General features: G+C 50.3%; 1 protein-coding gene across 2 annotated transcripts in view; it reads right to left on the bottom strand.

Moving 5' to 3' along the window:
• The window catches only part of Rhbdl3 (rhomboid like 3), a 52223-nt gene extending 36358 nt beyond the window's left edge, over positions 1 to 15865 (bottom strand). Inside the window, exons 1-2 of one of the 2 annotated variants that reach the window (XM_036195760.1) lie at positions 15682 to 15865; positions 14289 to 14312 (exon numbers count right to left, since the gene is read on the bottom strand). In XM_036195760.1, coding sequence (XP_036051653.1) covers positions 14289 to 14312; positions 15682 to 15792 — 135 coding nt within the window. In that variant the 5' untranslated portion in view covers positions 15793 to 15865. The remainder of the gene's footprint in view (positions 1 to 14288; positions 14313 to 15681) is intronic. The other variant, XM_036195761.1, reaches the window with a different exon arrangement.
• Positions 15866 to 18086: the final 2221 nt, after the last annotated feature.

The following is an 18086-nucleotide window of genomic DNA, read 5'->3' as shown; positions in this document are numbered from 1 at the left end:
GAAATGCTAACAGTCAGGGCTTGGGTGCAGGAGACCACTGTCCTAATCCACAAGGCCCAACCCTGACTCTACACGGGGACCCTTTAGCCTGGCCCGACTGTGCACTCAGCCATGCAGACCGCAGGACTGGGTTGTAGGTCCTGGGAAGATGTCTGTTGGGTGCTGCAGGGGTCATGGGTCCCCCGCATATCAGGGCACCTCCTCTGCCTCACTAGGGGAGGAAGCTCGGTGGTCTTGCACATGCTGGGAGCACAGCCCTCGATTCCTTCCTTCCCAGGGGCCTCTGCAGGACTCCTGCAGAGGAAGATGAAGGAGGGGGCTGGGACCAGGCACCAGACAAAGAACCACCTGCTCTCTTTCTCCCCCTCCCCCTGGGGGCTCCCTGCTGTTGTCCTAGTGACAGGGGCTGCCCTGTGGCTCCCCAGGCCTCCTAGCCCCAAACACATTACAGGCTTTATCTACACTGGAGAGAGCATGCTGGAATCAGGCCGAGCCTCCACTCTCTGCCAAAACTCTACCTTTCCTGCCAGGGCCAGAGAGGCCAGACAATGGGGTGGGGGGTGGGGGGTGGGGGGTGGGGGTCACCGCTATCCTAATAATGAGGCCTCAGGGACTCAGGATGACTGGGGGTGGGGGAGAACTAGGCTGGTTGCTGGGGTTCTAACACCTCAGACAACGAGGCAAGAGCAGAGCTGGCAGTGGGCACAGGGCACCCAGTGGGGTGTAGGTCAAAAGAGACAGGAGGAGACAAAAGGAGCCAGGGGCAGGGTGGCAGGGAAGTCAGAAGAGAAAGGTCCCACCACTCAGAAGGAAGCTGAGGACTTCTGACTGAGACTGTATCCCTTAAGCAAGATGGCAGAGAGCAAGGCAAAAATCACACTCCTGTCTTTACACAGCTCTGCCTTGATTGGCCCATCTGTGCAATGGGCTAATGTCAACCTGGGGCTATTCTCATCACTTTATTCAAATGGGGGTCTGTCTCCTTGGTCTGTCTCCCTGCCAGCTGCCCTATAGGCCTATCCTATAGGGAGAGAGGTCACACTAGGAGTCTGGTGCTACTTTGGTGGGAAGTGGAGAGGGGAGGGCAGAACAAATCCTCTAAACACAGCTTCCTTAACTTTTTAAAATTTATTTATTTATTTTGGTTTTTTGAGACAGGGTTTCTCTGTGTAGTTTTGGTGCCTGTCCGGGATCTCGCTCTGTAGCTGGTCTGAACTCAAAGAGACCCGCTCTGTGTGTGTGTGTGTGTGTGTGTGTGTGTGTGTGTGTGTGTGTGTGTAGGGGCTGCATTCAACCCAAGCACAGGAGGCTGACCAGAGAGGCTAGACAGCCCTCCCACAATCTTGCCCTCCCTCCACAGCCTTGAAAAGAGCTTCTAGAGGTTCCAAGGGGACTTTTAATCCCACCAGTGCCCTGCTCATCAACTGCTAATCCTGTAGGTGGCTGCTCTTTCCAGTCTGAGGACACACACACACACACACACACACACACACACACACACACACTCCCATCTCTCATCTCCCAGCTTGTGCTGGTTCCTGGACCACTTAGCTCATTTAATCTGGGGAAATGATCCACCAAATTCTCCCTGTGTTTAGGTGGGAGCTCACTCCCAGCTGCTGTGCTAGGGCAGGGGGGAGGCAGTTCAACTACAATGCCTCAGTTTCCCCATTAGAGAATTGGTAGGAGCTTTGCCTTCTTGTGGGGATGGAAGTGGCCATATCCATCTCTGGATATAGAGGCAAGGATAGGGTAGAGAAAGTCATCGCCCATTAAGCCTTTGGGGGCAGCTGACCTTCTATTCTGAGTCCCAGGACCATCGAAGAAGAGTAAATGGGCAGTGAGGTGGTACTGGACCCATTTAGCAATTTAGAAGGTTAGGGACTCATAAATCTGGGTCCAGATAGCTGGAAGGGAAGCCAGGTATAATGATGGAGACCTCTTGAAAGATAGGCAGGAAGATCAGGAGTTCAATGTCACCCTCTGCTATATATCAAATTGAAGCCAGCTTGGGCTACAGAAGACCACTGCCTCAAAAAAAATAATAATAATAAAAAAAATCTCAAAAGAAGAACAAAATCCTCAAGTTTCTGGAAGGAACCTCAGTGGCTTGCAAAGGGCACTGCAGAATGCTAGGGGCTTTGAGGGCTGAGAATCAGAGGCATACAGAGTAGACTTCAAGGCCCCTCCTTGTGCCAAGCAGCTCTACTCTGAGCCTGTTTGTCCTAGCCTCCTGTCTCCTTCCCAGTTGAACAACATAATACAAGGAGCTGATGTAGGCGGGATGTCTGCTAAGCATCGGGTACTAACTTCAATGAACCCTCAGCTCACCATCCACACTGGTTTCTCTGGGGCCATACTGGTACACACCTATTCTCCAAACACGACTGACTCACTGCGCCTCCTCTGCTCTAAGGTGTCCCAACTTGGCTGAAAAATCACATGGCCTTCCTTCCTTCTCTTTATACCTTACAAGAATCTACACAGTATTTACTATTGCGAAAACCACTTCTAGGGTAGAGTGGGAAGCCAAGGCACCAAGGGCCGAGCTGCTCAAGTCTGAACAGATTGTAATTCATTTAGATAAATTCATTCTCAGGCAGAACAGAGAGCCTGGGCTCCCTCCAACCACTGGGATACGGTGGCTAAAGAGTTCCGAAGACTGGCCCGTCCTCCTAACCACCCATCCACCCCTCCATCTCACATGTTTGCTAAGGATCACTGTGGCCCAGGCATCACCCTCATTATATGGATGGTTAAGAAAGCAGAGACTAAAAATAGCAAGAGAGAATAGCTCAAGGTTAAAGAGTGAGCGAGTGGCCAAGAGGGAAATCATTTGAGGTTCCTCCAGGAGGCTATGTGGCCCTGGCCTTGCCTTCCTTTGCTTTCCTCAGCCCCGTTCAGTTGTGCAAAATATAACCCCTGGCACAGGATCTTCCCAATGTGTGTTTCTGAGACCCTGGACCCAAGGTGGTCCATGAGAGTACAGTGAGTTCTGAGAATAGGAACATCAGTCCCTTCTCGGGGGCGGAGGGCGTGGAAGGTGATGATGATGGTGGTGGAGGGCGGGGAAGGTGATGATGGTGGTGGAGGGCTGTGAAGGTGATGATGATGATGGTGGTGGGGTGGAGGGCTGTGAAGGTGATGATGATGATGATGATGGTGGTGGTGGTGGAGGGCTGTGAAGGTGATGATGATGATGGTGGGGGGGAGGGCTGTGAAGGTGATGATGATGATGATGATGATGGTGGGGGGGGAGGGCTGTGAAGGTGATGATGATGGTGGAGGGCTGTGAAGGTGATGATGATGGGGGGTGGGGGGGAACACAAGTGAAAAATCAAACAAAACCCTATTTTCTTTGCCACAGTTAGAAAGCCCTCACAGAAGGGCATGATCCAAGTACCCACAGGAGGGCTCTGCCCGACCCAGCTGTGGAAAAGCCTGTTTGGCTTGGTTCAGCCCCACATTTTCCTAACTGGACCTTACTTGACCACAGCATTTATTTTTTGGCAATTACACTGTGTGGAACCTTTAGGAACAACCACAAGTCTACAGTACAACCCTGTTTCCCTTCATGAAACCCAGACAGCCCCTCTGCCTCCAGTTCTTGAACGTCACGGTCTCTCAGGCAGCTGATACTGGAAGTCTGTGGGATCCAGTCCCAGCTAGAAGGTTGACTAGGGATACCAGGTCCCAAGAGAGGCTGAAAAGTCAGCGATTGGCCTCATGGGGCCACAGAGCTGAGCTCTCAGGGACAAACCCTGCCAGAGCAAAGGGTTTGCCTGCTCAGCACCCAGGACAGCAGCCCAGCTCTCCCTGTGGGCCAGAAAGCTGCCCCAGGCTTCTCAAATCAGGAGAGATGGGGACAAGTCTAGTTCCTATCTATTATGCATTTGTGACTTGCACAGACTACATTTCTGGGACAATCACAAGTCTGGCTCCTGGGAAGACCCTCTCCTCTGACATCTATAGGGGCTCATGAACAGAAGTCCTCAACATGATCCCAAAGGCAACATCTGGAGCCAACAAGCTAGCTGCCATCCTGGGAACACCTCTCAGGCCTGGAACATGGGAACCTGGGATCTGGGTAAGTTCCCATCTTCATCCCCAATGTCTCCTGTCTGCTCACAAGGAAATGGCCACAGGGCATGTGTCCTGGGACAGGGTAAGATGCAGACAGCTGCCCTCCCTGGGGTGGGGGTGGGATATCCCCCATCTGTGGCTCCTTGTTTCATTCCCAGGCCTCGAAGCAGAGGAAATTAATGAGGCTATTGGGGAGTTTCTGGCTCAACAGAGCTGTCCCCACCCAGCATGCCACAGCCCACCAGGGAACTCTGGCCCATTCATAGACATTTACAGCCCCATAAATTAAAAAGTCCAGGCTGCAGCTGGCAAGGTCAGGAGGCCAGTGATGGGAGAGTGGGGGCTTTCTCTTCCACATTTTCCTTGCAAATGAGGATGCTAATCTAGCCAGAGAGAGAGAGAGAGAGAGAGAGAGAGAGAGAGAACCCACCCCTTGTCCTTCCCATGACCTTCTCCCTCTAATTCTTCAAAACGCCGACTCTCAGAACACAATTAAGTGTGACTAGTCCCATTTAACAGACAGAGAAACTGAAGCCCTCAGAAATGTCCCACCTGACCTGCTCCAGGATGAGCAAGGGATGCTTCTCCCCAGACCCCAAACCTCAGTCAGAGTGGAAGGGACCTGGTCCTAAGGCCAAGTTCTGACCTTCCTGCCCTCCAGCCTGTCCACGTGGAGCCATGAGGAGCCCAACCCTTTCCTCTCTTTGTTACCCCTGCAGGTAGCTAGGCCTCATCAGGCACCAATCCAGATGCCAGGCTCCTCACCACCCTTCCTCTCTCTTCATAAGGTTGCAGAGCCAAATCCCCATAGCTGAGGCTAGCAGGGAGGCAGAACAGGCTTCCCCAAGCAGAGAACCCCAGCCTGAATCCAGGCTGAGTAGCTGGACAAACAGCATTTCCAGAAAACCATTTACCCTGCCAACAGCCCCCAGAATGTGGGCAAGTGTGAGCAGAGAGCACTGATGGTGAGAGCCGTCACCTTCTACCAGACTCTGGCCCTCTCCACGTGTCAGCCTGCCCCAGAAGACCCCACTTCTTCAGCACCACCCCAAAGCTTCCGGGTTCATGGACAGCTCCCCCTCCTCTTGCTTGGCCATGTCACAGGCTCTGAGGGGACAAATGGGGACTGTGACTCAGAGGCAATATCCCAGGGGGTCGGGAATATATGGACTGACTCATCTGGTCCAGCTTGTCAGGGCTACCCAGGGACCAAAGCTGAGTCATAGCCATAGATCCAGAAGCCTCCAGGGAGCAGCAGACGGGAGTGGCAGCAGTTGGTGAGATCAGGAGGGTTCTGACATCTGCCCTGCCCTTTCTCTTCTGCCCAAATCTCGCTCCCTGCACCCCCAGAATCCATCTAGTCCCCTGAACAGTCCAGGAGCAGGAGGGAGGTGGGGGGCAGAACAGAAGCAGGCAGACGGAATGAAGAGCCTTGAACAGTCCCTTTTACCTCCTTCCTGTCCGGTTGCAGAAGCCACCCAGAAGCCTTGCAGACAAACAGACCCACTGCAGAGGCTCCCAATTTGTTCCATAGCTCTGGGGAAGCCCTGTCCCCTCCATCCGTAGTTTCCTCCCCTATAAAGAGGACCCAGAGTCAGGCGTGGTGGCACACACCTTCAACCCCAGCACTTGGGAGAGAGAAGCAGAGGCAGGTGGATCATTGTTAGTTCAAAGCCAGCCTGGTCTATACAGAGTTCCAGGCCAGCCAGGGATACAAAGTAAGACACTGTCTTGAAACAATACCAAGAAAGAACACAGCAGCCTTACCTCTCAGTTTGCTGAGAAACTGAAGTGAGAGGAGATTACAGACATGCGCACACACAATAGACACTTAGGTTCATTCTCTCAAAGGAATTTTACCAACACAGACCTACGCTTGCTTCCAAAGAAAAATCAGGGGGTGGGGAGGGGTCTGGCACATTCCTGTAATCCGGGCACTCAGGAGGCTGAAGCCTATTAAGTGTGGAGCTAGCAGGAGCTATATAGCAAGACCTTATCTCAAAAGGAGATGGGGGGGGGGGGACACGTAGAGACTAATTTTCAAACAAAAATATCCAAAAGAGGTTTGGGATACGCTGGGCAATAGTGGCACATGCCTGTAATTCCAGCACTCAGGAGGCAGAGGCAGGTGGATCTCTGTGAGTTCGAGGCCAGCCTGGTCTACAGAGCTAGTCCAGGACAGGCTCCAAAGCTACAGAGAAACCCTGTCTCGAAAAACCAAAAAAAAAAAAAAAAAAAAAGAGGTTTGGGATTATGTCTGTTTACAGCTCTAGACACATTGACTCCATTCCAATAACAAGACAGTACCTTGGGCCCAGTATCGCTACGCACCAGCAGAAGGGCCAGTAAGAAGTGTCAGGTAGGAAGAGAGGAGGCCTGGCCCAGCCCACATGGTGGCCATACACCTTGTCCTGACCCTTCACTTTTCACCCTGTAGCACACAGACAAGCCAGGTGAGCAGACAGTGCTTGGGCATCAACATATACCAGACAGCCTTGTCCACAGACCCTTTCCAGAAAGTTCAGCAGTGATGTGCTATTCCACTTCCATCCTAGGAAGGCAGCCTAGCTGGACTAGGAATCTGGACACTTTGATTCAAGCCCTGTACTACATGTCCATACCCATCTGAGAAACAGGACTAACCTCATTACATGCCAATAACAAACAATATTTACTTGGTGCTTCCTGCTGTCTATGCCAAGAGCGGTGCACACTCCACCCACCCTCCCAATAATGCTCACTCAGCTACTATTCTCTGGTTTCCAGGAAAAGTCTGTGGCCGGGCTTGCCCACTGTTGCCAGGCTAGTGCGGTGTCATCTCTCCACCTGTCTCCATCACCTTGCCTGGTACCACTCAACAAAGGCGTTTGCAGTACCTGGTGGCAAGCACACAGGAGCTCAGACACCACCACACCAAGTGACCTTCTTTCCTCACTTGCAAAATGAACACACTATACAAGACACTTCCATTGACTGTCTAATAACCTATGGCCACTGATGGGGCAGGAGAGGGTGGGACATGATCGGGGTCTACTTGTGGAGAGGATACCTTAGCCCCAAATAATGCACACAGGGCTATAGTTTCACTTTGTTTTTCTAAAGAACAGTAACAACTGAGCCATGTTTCTAACCCCCAGGGCTGTGGTTTGACCTGCCACTCATTCAAACGTCTGTGGATCCATCACACACTAGACAGTACGTACGCTAGGCTCTATTGGCTCTACTGCTCAACTGCTGAATGCGTTTTTGTGAATGGTCAGGGATCCAAGAGTTAATAGATTCATGACCTACCAGGTCACTGGAGTTGGAGTAGGGTAGGGATGTGGTGCTGGAGTCTACTTGGTAAGGAGTCCAGATGCAGAGGGTGAGCTCCAGTTAAACCATAGTTTTGTTGTTCTCTGAGATCCCTGCTCTGCTGGTTAATCGTGTGTTCCAGGCCATGACCAATGTGACTGTCTCTGGGGAAGGCATTTTTCTCTGTGGCTCTTCCATAATCCACTCAGCAGTTTCGTCTCATCTGAGCTTCCTTTCAGCTACCAAAGCACCATGACCACCCCCACACCTGCAGCCAGCTAGCAGGAAAATTACAAATGAGGTCAGAGTCTGGGTCCAGCCAAGAGAAGACCCGCAGGTTCCAGGGACACTGGGAGAAAAAAAGCTTTAAATTCCTTTTGGCTCAGAAGTGGTTTGGGGGGACCTAGGAAGTAGTTCACTCAGTTGGTAAAAGCACGTGCCACCAAGCCTGACAAGCTGAGTCCAATCCCCAGAACCCAATGAATGGAAAACCAATTCCTACAAGATGTCCTCTGACCTCCACAAATACACTGTGGTATGTGCATGCCCCCCACAAATAAATAGATAGATAGATAGATAGATAGATAGATAGATAGATAGATAGATAGATAGATAAAAACTTTTAAACTCAACTTCTGAAAATACAGTGACTTTTAGGGCTGAGAGCTAACTCAACAGTTAAAAGCAATCACTGCTCTTCCAGAGGGCCCAAATTTGATTCTCAATACCCACACGGTATCTCTTAAGTACCTATCTGTAACTCCAGTAAAATACAGAAGAGTGGATTGATTAAGAGACTTGGGGAGAGACAGAAACTGTCTCAGATCTGAAACCATCGAAGGAATTGTGAAAGAAATGTCCAAATGCTTTAGCAATTAAAAAATACGACATTTTTGCCATGATATAGCATTATAACAACACACAGAGCCCTTACAGTTATTATTATTACTATTATTTTGTTCACAACATAAGGGACTTGAACCCAAGACTTCACACATGCTATGCAACACTCTGCCTCTCAATTACACTCCCAGCCCTGTGCTGACTTTATCACATGTACTCTTTGTGGACAGGCATGGAACAGTGCATACAATTTTTGAGAGTCAGTTCTTCCCTTTGACCCCGTGGGTCCCAAGAATTGAATTCAGGTCGTTAGTCTTGAACACAAATGCCTTTACCTGCTGAGCTATCTCCTTGGCCCAGTAACTTAAAAACCTGTTTAAAGAGTTAGGAAAAACCCATCAAGATCCCCCTACACCACCCCACCACCACCAATGAAAAGACAGTTCCCTTATGGAGAGTTTCAAGTAGGAAGTGAACACACAGAACTTGAGGTAGACAAGTTGATGGCCTCGTTTCCTCCCTGTGGTCTTTATATGAGAAGGAGTAGTAGGGACAAGACCTGTTGTAGCTCCATGACCATGGAACAGAAAAGCTTCCAAAAGACTAGGGTCACCTGATCTCCTCACCACCAATCCCCAGAAGGCATCTTGGCCATCTACTTGAAAGGTAGCCACAGAAGGCTAACATGCTGGCTTCTCACCCTTAGCGTCTAGTCAGCTTCATGCTGGGCAAGGCTTCCCTGCATATTAAAGAACCATGTGGCATTTAAGAGTTGAGTCAATTCTGCCTCCAATACCTGGAAACAGATGACCACTGGTGTCCCCCTGACCCAGGAAGGGAAAAGAAGACATGCCCTGCTCCGAGGCTCCAGGCTCCTGACTTTTGTAACTATCCCGTCAGGAATGAAGCTATTCTAAAGAGAACTTTGTACCCCTTCCTTTAGATATCTACTGAAACAATATTTCCTATACTGGCTAGTTTTATGTCATCCTGATACCAGCTAAAGTCATCAGAGAAGGGAGCCTCAACTGAAGGAAAAAAAAAAAAAGCCTCCAAAAGATTGGACTCTGGGCAAGCCTGTAGGGCATTTTCTTAATTAATGACTCAAGGGGGAGGGCCCAGCACATTGTGGGTGGGGCCACCCATGGGACAGGTCCTGAATTCTAAAACCAAAACCAAAACCAAAACCAAAACAAACAAAAAACCCACAACAGGTTGAGCAAGCCACAGGGAACAAGCCAGTAAGCAGCATTCCTCCATGGCTTCTGCATCAGCTCCTGCCTCTAGCTTTCTGCTCTGCTTGAATTCCTGTCCTGACTCACATCAGTGATGAACGGTGATGTAGAAGGGTAAGCCAAGTAAACTCTTTCCTCCCTGTTAGTATTTATCTGGCGCTAGGAACATGTCCCGAACATGACAAGACCACAGAAGAGTTTTATTAAAGAGGATAGAGGTGACAGGCCTGTGTGAAACACATGTGGGGGGAGAGAGAGACAGAGAGACTCATGCAAGATGGCACCGGCTTTTTAAAGGTTGGGCCGCGCATGCGTTCAGGGACTCCTGTGGGTACTCCACGAATGCACGTAGATTACATGGCTGTGCACACGCGCGCTTTACGCAACCACGTAAAGCCACAGAGTCCCGGTCCGCGAGATGTCTGACCCGGAGATGGCTATTCTGAACCGGAAATAGTTAGGCGGTCCGCCGGGCAAGCCCAACCCTGTGAACATGTAATTATCTATCACTCCCCAGGTTGTTTTTAGTCATGGTGTTTCATCACAGCAATATTAACCCTAACTAGGTCAGTTCCCAATAAGATGGAATTTCTCCAGGAGTGCATTCTGGGAGGAGGAGAAGGCTGAGGCCTGGTGCCAGTGAGAGAAGGAACTTATGAAAATCTGTGGTGGTTTGAATAAGATTGGCCCCCAGAGGCTCATATATTTGAATATTTGGTCACCAGGGAGAGGCACTATTAGGAGGTGTAGCCTTGTTGGAGGAAGTGTATCACTGGGGATGGGCTTTGAGGTTTCAAATTCTCAAGCCAGGCCCAGTGTCTCTCTTTCTCTCTTCCTGTTGCCTGCAGATCCAGATGTAGAACTCCCAGCTACCTCTCCAGCACCATGTCTGCCTGTGTGCTGCCATGCTCCCTGCCATGATGATAATGGACTAAACCTCTGAAACTGTAAGCCAGGCCCAATTAAATGCTTTTTTATAAGAGTTGCCATGGTCATGGTGTCTCTTCATAGCAATAGAAATCCTAGCTAAGACACAGTTCTTACAACTAGCCACACCACTTTGCAGGAGAGAATGGAGTAAGATAAAGATGGCTCGGTGACGGGTGGGACCACACCTTGACCATGATGGTTTGGTTATGCATATTTCTTGCTGCTATGGATACTGAAACACAAATGTCATATCTATGCACAGAAGATGGACTCTGAGGGTCCATCTCCCCAAGGTGGCCACATTGAATAAACCTTCCTTCTCAGCTCCTTATTGTAAGTATGTCTGTTTACATGACCTATGGAGGGTGAGTGGTCAAGTCCAACTCGTTAGGGTTGTCAAGGCCCAGGCTCTGTCCATAACAACTCCACTAACAATCTCCGGGAGGTCAATTCATGGATTACATGGGCTTGCAGGGACTGACAAGTGCCATGTCTCACTAACTCACCAACTCACTAACTAGTCAGCCTACCAAGGTTATCTACCTCTGTAGGAAATGCTGGGGAACCTACCCGTCATCTCCAGCCAAACTTTCTTTCCAGTGGTCACCAAGTTAACCAATGGCCAAATCCTACTTCTAGTCAGACTCAGGGGAAGGGGCAGGAAAGACAACCTGATCTGAAGACAACCTGACATGTGTCTGAGGCCATGTGTCTACTGAAGGAGCTTCACACCTGCTCGTCCTTTAGCCCTGCTGGGAAAGGGTCAAAAGATCAGGGCAGCGAGTGCATAAGGGCTGAACATGGAAGAGAGCCCAAGCCATGCTCTGAAGCAGTGACTCTAAGACATAAAAGAGCCCCAGGCAGGATGAGGCTTCGGATGTCTTATGAGTGATGGACAGGAGGAATCTAGCTAGAGAGATGGCTCAGCGGTTAAGAGCACTGCCTGCTCTTATAGAGGACCCGGGTTCAATTCCCAGCAACACATAGCAGCACACAACTGTCTGCAACTCCAGTTCCAGTGGATCTACCACCCTCTTCTGGACTCTATGGGCACTGCACACACATAGTGCACAGGCACATATGTAGGCGAAACAACCAAGTGCATAAAATAAAATCTTAAGAAGAAAAATGGTCTACAAAGTGAGATCCAGGACAGGCAGAGCTGTTACAAAGAAACTGTCTAAAAAAAAAAAAAAAACATTAAAAAAAAGAAAGAAGAAACAAAGAAATCAGAACTTACTGTAAGAGAAAAATGGCTCAGAGTAAGACCTAGTGGCTGCTTTCCTAGAATTCATTTTGTCTGCCAGAATGACTGATTGGTTTTCCTTTTATTTATTTATTTATTTATTTTTCTTTCTGCAATGCTGAGAATTTAGCCCACGGCCTTGTGCATGCTAGGCAAGCACTCTCCCATTGAGCTACATCCCCAGCCTAGGAGGATTTCTGAGTGGGCCTCTCCAGAAGCAAGTGGGGGGGGGGGATGCACTACAAGATGCCCAGGACTTGCCTCCAGTGGGATTTTACAGACTGATGGCTGATACTGAGTGCCTGCCACACACCCTCTGCTTGGAACTGCTCTCCAGCTGCACACGCTTTCCTCTGGAAGTTCTCTTCCATTCACCCAAATGGTTTGTTTGAAAATGTAAACACACACATAGAAACTGGCAAAGGAAATTAGTCAAATGTGAAAGACACAGAGGGAAAAAAAGCATGATACACTGTGTTCTAGGTTCTCATTCTAAATCTGGCAGGAGGTGTGAAGGGCTGGCAGCCGAGAAGGAAGAGTAACAGTGGCAGCACCATGGTTCCCTCCTGCCTTGAGATGTCAGGGCAGCAGCTGGGATATTCCTAGGGACCAGAGGGAGAGTAGGTGGCCCTCATGCTGGGAGCCAGGCATCAAGGATTATATTCCCCAAGATCCTCACCCAGGCTCTTTCCACCATAAGCCTACATGTTCGGTCCCATGGGGTAATTGCATTTGGCTAGGTCCCCACATTAAACTTGGCTGTCACTAAAGCTGTTGGTTTTTGCCAACCTGAACCCCCCCCCCCACTTTTCTCCCTCCCTTTAACTTCAGAATCTCAGTTGGGGATGTGGTTCCCTCAGCTACTTGGGTCTATTAATAGCTTCCTATTCTCCTATCACCATATCTTTCCTTTCCAACCTCATTGTCACCTTCAAAGTGACACGAGTTAAAGCTTTGATCTCCAGCTTGGAGCTATTGGGTCTAGTAAGGAGCCTTTAGGTGACTGGGGATGTCTGGAAGTAGGGTGTGGGATTCAGTCTCTTCCCTCTCTTTGCCCCACGGTCATGAGGCCAGTGGCTTTCACCCCACCACATACTTCTGCTTTGGTCTGCCTCCTTGCAGGGACCATCCAATCACAGGTAAGAATATCCACAATCACCCAGGCATTGGTGCACACACCTTTAATCCCAGCACTCAGGAGGCAGAGGCAGGCGGGTCTCTGAGTTCAAGGCCAGTCTACAGATTAACTTCTGGAACAGCTGGGGCTAAACAGAGAAACCTTGTCTCCTGTCACAAAAAATAAACAAACACCCCCCCCCACAAAAAAAACCCAGAATATCCAAAATCATAGGCCAAATATATCTCTTCTCTTTATATACTGACAATGGAGAACTGGCTAACACAAGCTGCTTGTCTGTGTTCCCTCAGCCCTGTATCCCACACCACCCCTCCCACAGTTACAGCATCCAGGTATCACCTGGATCCTACAACAGCCTGGCTTTAAAGTGGGGGAGGGAGCAGGAGATGGCTGCTCTTCTAGAGGACCCAGGTTCAGTTTCCAGCACCCCATGGCAGCTCAAAGCATCAGTCACTCCAGCCCCAGCGGATCCCATGCTCTCTTCTGGCCTCGAAAGGCACTGCACATACACGGTGCACATGCAATCCACACATGTTCAGAAACAAACAGGAGCTTGTGAAAACTTTCCCACCTACAACAGAGGTCTGGATCAAGACGCCTTTTCATACCTCCCTCCCCACTCACTAACCTAGGCTAGACTCAAAGTAGCTCTAGAGCCAGGGATGACCTTGAACTCCTGACTGTCCAGTCTCTCCCAAATGAAGACTTCACAGGTGTGTGCCACCACACCTGGCTTACACAAGCAGATCTCTTACAGTCGCACAAACTTCACGGCACAGTTACTCTCGGCTGGGACTCAAGTGTTCGGTATCCACCCACACTGGAACCCCTGCCTATCTTTTCTTTGGTACAAGCATGCAAAGGAAATACCCAATAGTCCCCGAGTACCAAGCAAAAAAGAACTATTTCCCCAGTGAAGGCCAAATGTCCATCCAGATTCAAACCCAACAATTGGTACTTCCAGCTCCACTCCTCACCCCTATACAGCAAATAATCACATACTGCTTTTCATTTGTAAACCGCCCAGCATTGGCCCATCCCCACTACAGAAGAGGGCACAAGATCGGCCTTCAAAAGAGCCCATTTTATGAACAAATCCTTCTCTCCAAGGATGACAGAGACTTTATGTTATGGGGGCCAAACATTTTTTATAACAGGAGCAGAAAGGGAGGCGGAAGGTTCTCTTCAGCGCCTTCCCCACCTCCCCAGCCTCTTACGACAACACACTTGCATATAGAAAACTTTAGTACATGTTGTTCAATTCCTAAGTGGTGTAAGCCCAGCCACGGTGCAAGGAGAATTTGGAGGGAGAAAAAGGATTCTCTCTAGGGAGCCTACAGCTTGCTGTCTCTGAGACCCGGAGCACAGTGTGGCTCCGCCCTAGACCTAAGCCACGCCTCCACAGCACGTCACCCCCTCAGGAGCAAAGAGCTAGGGAAGCCCACGCAAGCAGGCAAGGAGACTGAGACCGGTTTCAGGCAGGACTGGGAGGAAGGGAGGGATTTAACTGCTCACATACCTTTTCAAACAGGACTTTCCAGGGCTGGTAGAGAGGGAGGCCATGCAGGAGAGGAAGAAGAGAAAGAAAGGCACTTATCACCAAGGTTTCTGCAGACCCCCTGAGGTTTCCGACATCACCTCCCAGCTGGTGCCCAGAACCAGGCTCAGAGGCCCACCTGAAGAACCCCGAAAATTCCCCAGACGAGCAAAGAGGCAGGGTTGGAAACAGAGTGTTTCTGGGGTGGGACAGTCAGATGCGGGCATGAGAACAAGGACGATTCCCAACTACGTCTCAGGGTTTCTGATAACTTCTGTGACCACATCAACGCCCAGAGTCCAAGTGTTCTCAGACCCTGCCCGCTGGAGACTTAACCCTTGCTTCAGCATTAGTGTTGCCTGCTTGATTTGGGGAGGGGGGTTGGTTGGCTGGTTGGGTACTCCCCAATATGCTTCCAAGACTGAGTGTGAGTACTGAGTACGTAAGACCCTCTCGGGAGTTAGGGCCAGGAGAAAGTGACAGGCTTGACCACGCAAGCGAGAGAGATGTTAGACTCCCGGTCCACTCACATTTGCTGGCTGTGGTTTCGTAGGTTGGGGTTCCAGGCTTAATTTCACCCCGAGGGAGGGACGGGTCAGAAGCAGGGTGCTGGGAGGGAGTAGTTTTAACAACTCAAGTGCCCAGGCTTCCTAGTGTCAGACCCTACCTCGCCTCCCAGGACAGCCAGCCGGACAAGAGATTTGAGCGGCAGATGGCAGGGAAGCCCTCTGGGGTAGCCCCTCCCTAGCCTGCCCTGGGGACCATTCCTGACACCGACGTGGTCTAGGACTCCTGAGCCCCCTGCTGGGAGCGTTCCGTCCCAGCGTTCTGGCTCTCCGAGCTTTCGCAGGGTTCAGAGACTAAGGCCAGTTTGAATTTCAATCAGTGTTCGCAACAAGGCAGATGCCGGGCGGGAGCTAATCTGGGAGCCGAGAAGGGGTCTCCAGATTGGTCTGCGCTGTCCAGAGCCTGGGGCGCCGGTTCCTTCCCCCGGCTTGCAGAGTCCGCAGGTCGCCGAAGGGAGGGGAGGGGGAGTCTCTACGGTGACGCGGCCGCCTCTGCAGGAAAACGCCGTGTCCCGGGCACTGCACCAGCAGCTGGGAGGGGGCTCGGCGGCCGACAGGTTCCTGGCGGCGCAGCGGCCAGAGCTGTGTCCCGCAGGGAAGCCGCGGGAACCCGAGCGGGGGTGGGATGCGCGCCGGTTCATTTGGGGAGACCCAGCCCTCCCACGCACGGGGCCCCTAGCTCATCCCGGACGCTCCAGTGACATAACCTTGAAGCCTCCAAGTTGCCCCGGGGTAGGGAGCTGAAGCCGCGGCGGCTCCCGGCGTGGCGCCCCCCAGAAAGTTTGAGGGACACGGGAGGGGGCACTCACGTCTTCTGGCGCGGCGGGCAGCCGCTCCTCGGCCTCGGGCTCCAGCTCCTCGATGCGCTCCGCCTCGGCGCAAGCGGCCACTGCGGGGCCGGGGCTGGGGTGCTCACCCATGGCCCAGGCTGCGGCGCTCGTCCCGGGGCGCCGGGCTAACTTTGCGCCGCCGCGGCCGCCTCGCTCCAGAAGCTCGCTGAGGTCAGTTCCCTTCTCACTGAAAGAACTGCCCCCAGCTAGGCTTGTGTAAGAATTGAAATTGAAATCTGTCAAAGCAGCCGCTGATTTGGAGAGTAATAACTGCATGATAATGTGCTTGGAACAGGATAGGTGTTTATCTCAAACAGCATGAGAGCAGTGCTCAGCTGTTAGCTATAAGTGGCAGCTGAAATACACTGGAGGACAGCTCTGTTGCCAGCCAGGTGTAGACAGAACATCACCTTCCATTGCCATCAGAGTGCAGCCACATTTAGGATTCACATTTGGAAAGGGAGAGTGACTATGTCTATGTCCAGGCCCAGTGAGAAGCTCTGCTTGGCTAGCAATCAGTGAGAAAGAATTAAGAGAGAGCTGGCCTACACAAGTTCCAGGCTAGCTAGCCAGAGCTACATGATAAGACCCTGCCTCGAAATATATGTTTATATATTATACATAAAGAGACCCTGATCTACATATTCCAGACCAACCAGGGCTACATAATGAGACCTTGTCTCATAAGAACAAAGACTGTGAAAAGAAAGAAAAGCAACAAGTCCTTGGAAAGAGGGTGTGGGATTATGGCAGACAGGTAAAATATCAACTAAAGGAGATGGTCAGTTTTGCAGAAGGATTATTTGAAGTCGTGTGTCCTAGAGAAAAGGAGTTCAGCTAACAGTTTCCAGGGAGGGCCGCTGCAGTGCACCAAGCAGTGGGCAGAGGGACAGGCTCTTAGTTGAGAGCCTTTGTGGGAAGATGCAACTTAGGATGCTCTGAGTTTGAAAGACAAGAATGTGCACCAGCCTGGCCTGGGATGGTCTGAGGTCCTGGGCATGCAATGACCATAAACTTGGCCCCTGTACAAAGCTAAATGGAGAGGATTTAGAAGCATCTGAATTTATTAGGTTTCCAGTCCTCTGTCCCCAGTTCCCACCTCAGCTCTCTGCAAAGCCTGAAAGGATAGACCAACTCTGCTCTTTACTAAAAGTACCTCAGAGTCTCCTCGCCCTTTCAGGACTGGACAACTATAGCCTCGTGGAAAACTTGACCTTGGGGAAAATTGCTGGCCTGTGAACGCCTCACATCCTCCTAGAATGCAACTAGTGCAGAGTTTTGATTGAACCAAGCAATCCTTTTTTTAGGCATTTGTTCTTCCAGCTTTCCTTTTCCTTTTCTTATTCTGCCTATTTCTAGAATTCTGAGAGCTGTACTGTTCATTATTTCGACCCATCATTAAGGGAAAAGATAGGGAAACATTCCCATGGTAACAGCTTCATCTCAAAATCTCTGAATGCTCTCAGCTGCCCTCCTACTCTAGGGAAAAGATGAGCTCCCTCCTCCTCGCCAGTCTTCTCAGAGTGCAGCTAACTGGTCCATCTCAGGCTGCAGTGAGGCCTGATCAAACCAGGAACAGGAAATCCCGGAGAGCCAGACTGGTTTCTTAGCTAGCTGGGACAGAATAATGACATTTCAAAAAATTCAGTATTACATATCTCTGACAGTAATTCCAAGAACTGGTGGACATGCACAGGGAAATCCAGTGCATGTGATACAGGTCAACACAAGCTTAGTTCAAAGACCCACATGTGCTACACTGTTTAATGGCAGAAGAACAGGTTTGAGCAAGTTCAGATGTGTGTGCTGATCACCATTAGAGAGGTGGAGAGAGAACACGGAGTATGATAGCATCATGCTTCTTTCTTATTGATGGCCTACTTTATGGCTGGCAAAGGGTCTTCCATAGTGAAATTGAATGATGGATGAGATGAGACGTGTCTTTCTTAAACATGTATTAGTTTTCTACTGCATATGTGCTTATCTGTCACAAATTACCCCCAAATTTAATAGCTTAAAATAATGAGTATTACACTTGTTTGTTTGTTTTTGATTTTTGAGACAAGGTTTCTCTGTGTTACAGTCCTGGCTGTCCTGGAACTCACTCTGTAGACTAGGCTGGCCTTGAACTCACAAAGATCCAAATGCCTCTGCTTCCCAAGTGCTGGGTTCAAAGGCATGAACCTGGCTGTTTTGTTTGTTTGTTTGTTTGTTTGTTTGGTTTTTTGAAACAGGGTTTCTCTCTGTAGCTTTGGAGCCTGTCCTGGAACTCACTCTGTAGCCCAGGCTGGCCCCAAACTCACAGAGATCCTCCTGCCTCTGCCTCCCGAGTGCTGGGATTAAAGGCGTGCACCATCATGCCTAGTCGTTTTTTTGTTACTGTG

Source organism: Onychomys torridus, chromosome 8, assembly GCF_903995425.1.
Source record: "Onychomys torridus chromosome 8, mOncTor1.1, whole genome shotgun sequence".
NCBI lineage: Eukaryota > Metazoa > Chordata > Mammalia > Rodentia > Cricetidae > Onychomys > Onychomys torridus.
This window is presented reverse-complemented; position numbering and strand designations above follow the sequence as displayed.